The sequence below is a fragment of the Tiliqua scincoides genome, chromosome 16 (assembly GCF_035046505.1).
Source record: "Tiliqua scincoides isolate rTilSci1 chromosome 16, rTilSci1.hap2, whole genome shotgun sequence".
In the NCBI taxonomy this organism is placed as follows: domain Eukaryota; kingdom Metazoa; phylum Chordata; class Lepidosauria; order Squamata; family Scincidae; genus Tiliqua; species Tiliqua scincoides.
In genome coordinates, this window is record NC_089836.1 from 327,501 (window position 1) to 330,000 (window position 2,500).

General features: G+C 51.4%; 1 protein-coding gene across 1 annotated transcript in view; it reads right to left on the reverse strand.

Annotated features, from left to right (window-relative positions):
• Window positions 1-756: 756 nt before the first annotated feature.
• Window positions 757-2,500, reverse strand: part of TMEM268 (transmembrane protein 268) — an 18,454-nt gene continuing 16,710 nt past the window's right edge. Inside the window, exon 8 of the mRNA XM_066610857.1 lies at window positions 757-933. Within this exon, the coding sequence (XP_066466954.1) occupies window positions 757-933 (177 nt within the window). The remainder of the gene's footprint in view (window positions 934-2,500) is intronic.

Sequence of the window (2,500 nt, forward strand, 5' to 3'; positions counted from 1 at the left end):
GCCTTTCTCCTGCACATGGAAGACACGATGGGAACAGAAAGAGCAGGCCACCCAAACAGTTCACACCTAACTAACCTCCAGTGTTCCTGTGGGAAAGACCAGAGGAGGTGTGGGCTGTATGGATATGGTTTGATAGGGAGTTCCACAAGTTGGGAACCACAACAGAGAAGGACACCACCGAACATGTCCCTGCCCATCCAGTGATGTGCAGAGGGAAGCCTCCCCGAAGATTATGAAGAGGAGGCATGCCTCCTCAGTCATGCAGTCCTTCCAATAACTGGTCCTCCCCCCCAGCTGTTTGCCAAAGTGTATTGCTGCTGCTGCAGTTAAACATCCACTCAGTCAACGGGGGTTGGTCTGTTTACTTGGTTCCATCCTGCCCCGGCGAAAATCACAGCTGGAAAAGACTGGCTGATGAAGAAGGATCAGGAAAACAGCTGTTTTGCCAGACAGGTACTGCCAAGTGCACTGCAGGAGGCTGGCTTTGCATCTCTCCTGAGAATCTGGCACACAGGTGTGTTTCTCCTGAACAGCTACTCACATCTGTCCACATACTGAGCACCTAGAACAGGATGTGATTGTCCATGTCCTCATAAGAAGGCAAAAGGTGTCCGCCGATTTATTCCAGCGCAGGGAGGGCAAATGCAGCCAGCTGGCACTCCCCCCCCATTACAAGTTCTGCTTTTGACCTTTCAGGGTTGGTTGGTGGGAGTACAGATTCCTGGTGCCTCATCCAAGCGCCTCTCCAGCTTCCTTTCATCTCCTCAGTTGTAACGATTTCTTCTGCAGCACTGTGGTCTCGATGAACTGGCACAAGCAAGGACTGTGGCCAACCGCGACGTGGCGCCTCGCAGGGACTTCTGGGAGCTGGCCGCTGACCAGGAGCCGGATGTAGTAACTGCTGAAGATCACCAGCAACTCCTGGGCCAACACCTGAAATAAACCAGTCACCAGGACTTAGTCACAACATCTAACTGGGCATATCTCAGAAGCTCTGAAATGGATAAGATGGCAGGGAGAAGGATGCAACTTTGACTTGTCTAGAGGAAGGGACCTCGTCTCTGTGGCCAAGCCCCTGCTTGGTCTCTCCTGGCAGCTGCTTCCTTGTAGGGCTGGTGAAGACACCTGTTGGAAACCCTGGAGAGCTACTGCCAGAGTTAGTCCCTTAGTCCAGCAGCTCTGCATCGTTGATGGGCTCAGGGCTGACTCCTAAGAGGCAACTCACACATTTCTGCCCTGGAGAGGCAAACATAGATTTGCAAAGGGTCTCATATGTGATCAATGTGGAGGGGGGGGTGTTATGGGATATTCCAGCAAGAACCTGTGCTTACACAAGGACCCACACTTACATAACACAGGAACGTAAGAACAGCCCTGCTGGATCAGACCATAGGCCCACCTAGTCCAGCTCCCTGTATCTCACAGTGGCCCACCAAATGCCCTTGTAGCGCAGTCAATACTTAGAACAGTGAGGTTCAGTTATGGCTGCCCAACATTTCCATGGGGGCGAGTGTGAACTTAAGAACATAAAAACATAAGAAGAGCCTTGCTGGGTCAGGCCAAGAGTCCATCTAGTCCAGCTTCCTGTATCTCCCAGTGGCCCAACAGATGCCCCAGGGAGCCCACAAGACAACAAGAGACCTGTACCCTGGTGCCCTCCCTTGTCAGCTGAACACAAGAACAGAAGAGCCCTGCTGGATCAGGCCAAAGGCCCATCAAGTCCAGCTTCCTGTATCTCACAGTGGCCCACTCAGGGAGCACACAAGACAACCTGCACCCTGGTGCCGTTCCCTTGCAACTTAACCTGGCATTCAAACACAGGCTATCTCCAAAACCAGGAGGTTGCATATACCCATCATGGTTAACCATAGTGGACACTTCCTCCATAAAACTGTCCAACCTCCTTTGCAAGGCATCTAGGCCCTGTGCCACTTCAACAGCCTGTGGGCAAGGAGTTCCACAGATTAATTACACAGCAGGTAAAGAAATATTTCTTTTGTCTATTCTAACTCCCCCAGCACTCAGTTTAGGGGACATCCCTTGCTTCTGGTGTTGTGCGAGAGGGAAAATAACACTCCTCTATCTATCCCAGAGATATGTTTATATATCTCAGTCACGTTCCCCCCTCCAAATGGGAGCATTTTGAGCTGGGCTGAATCAGAAGGTTTGGTGTCCCTACAATACAACTTTTAAAAGAGGGTCGGAGAGGAGGAAGAGGAGGAGGAGAGAGAGTGTGTGTCTTTTGCTCATGCACACAGGAATACATGAGCCATTTTGAGGCTCAGCTTCACATTTCACCCACCCAGCCATGTTCTGGTCACACAATGATTTCATTAGGCAGGGATGTTGGGAGGCTGCATCCTTCTCACAACTGTTCCTGAACAATGTAATGCAACTGACATCCCACACAGGCTCGGTCTGCCCCCCGCCACACACACACCCCGCCAACAGATGGGTCTTTTTCTCATCATCTAAAACAGGGGTGCCCAAACCCTGGCCC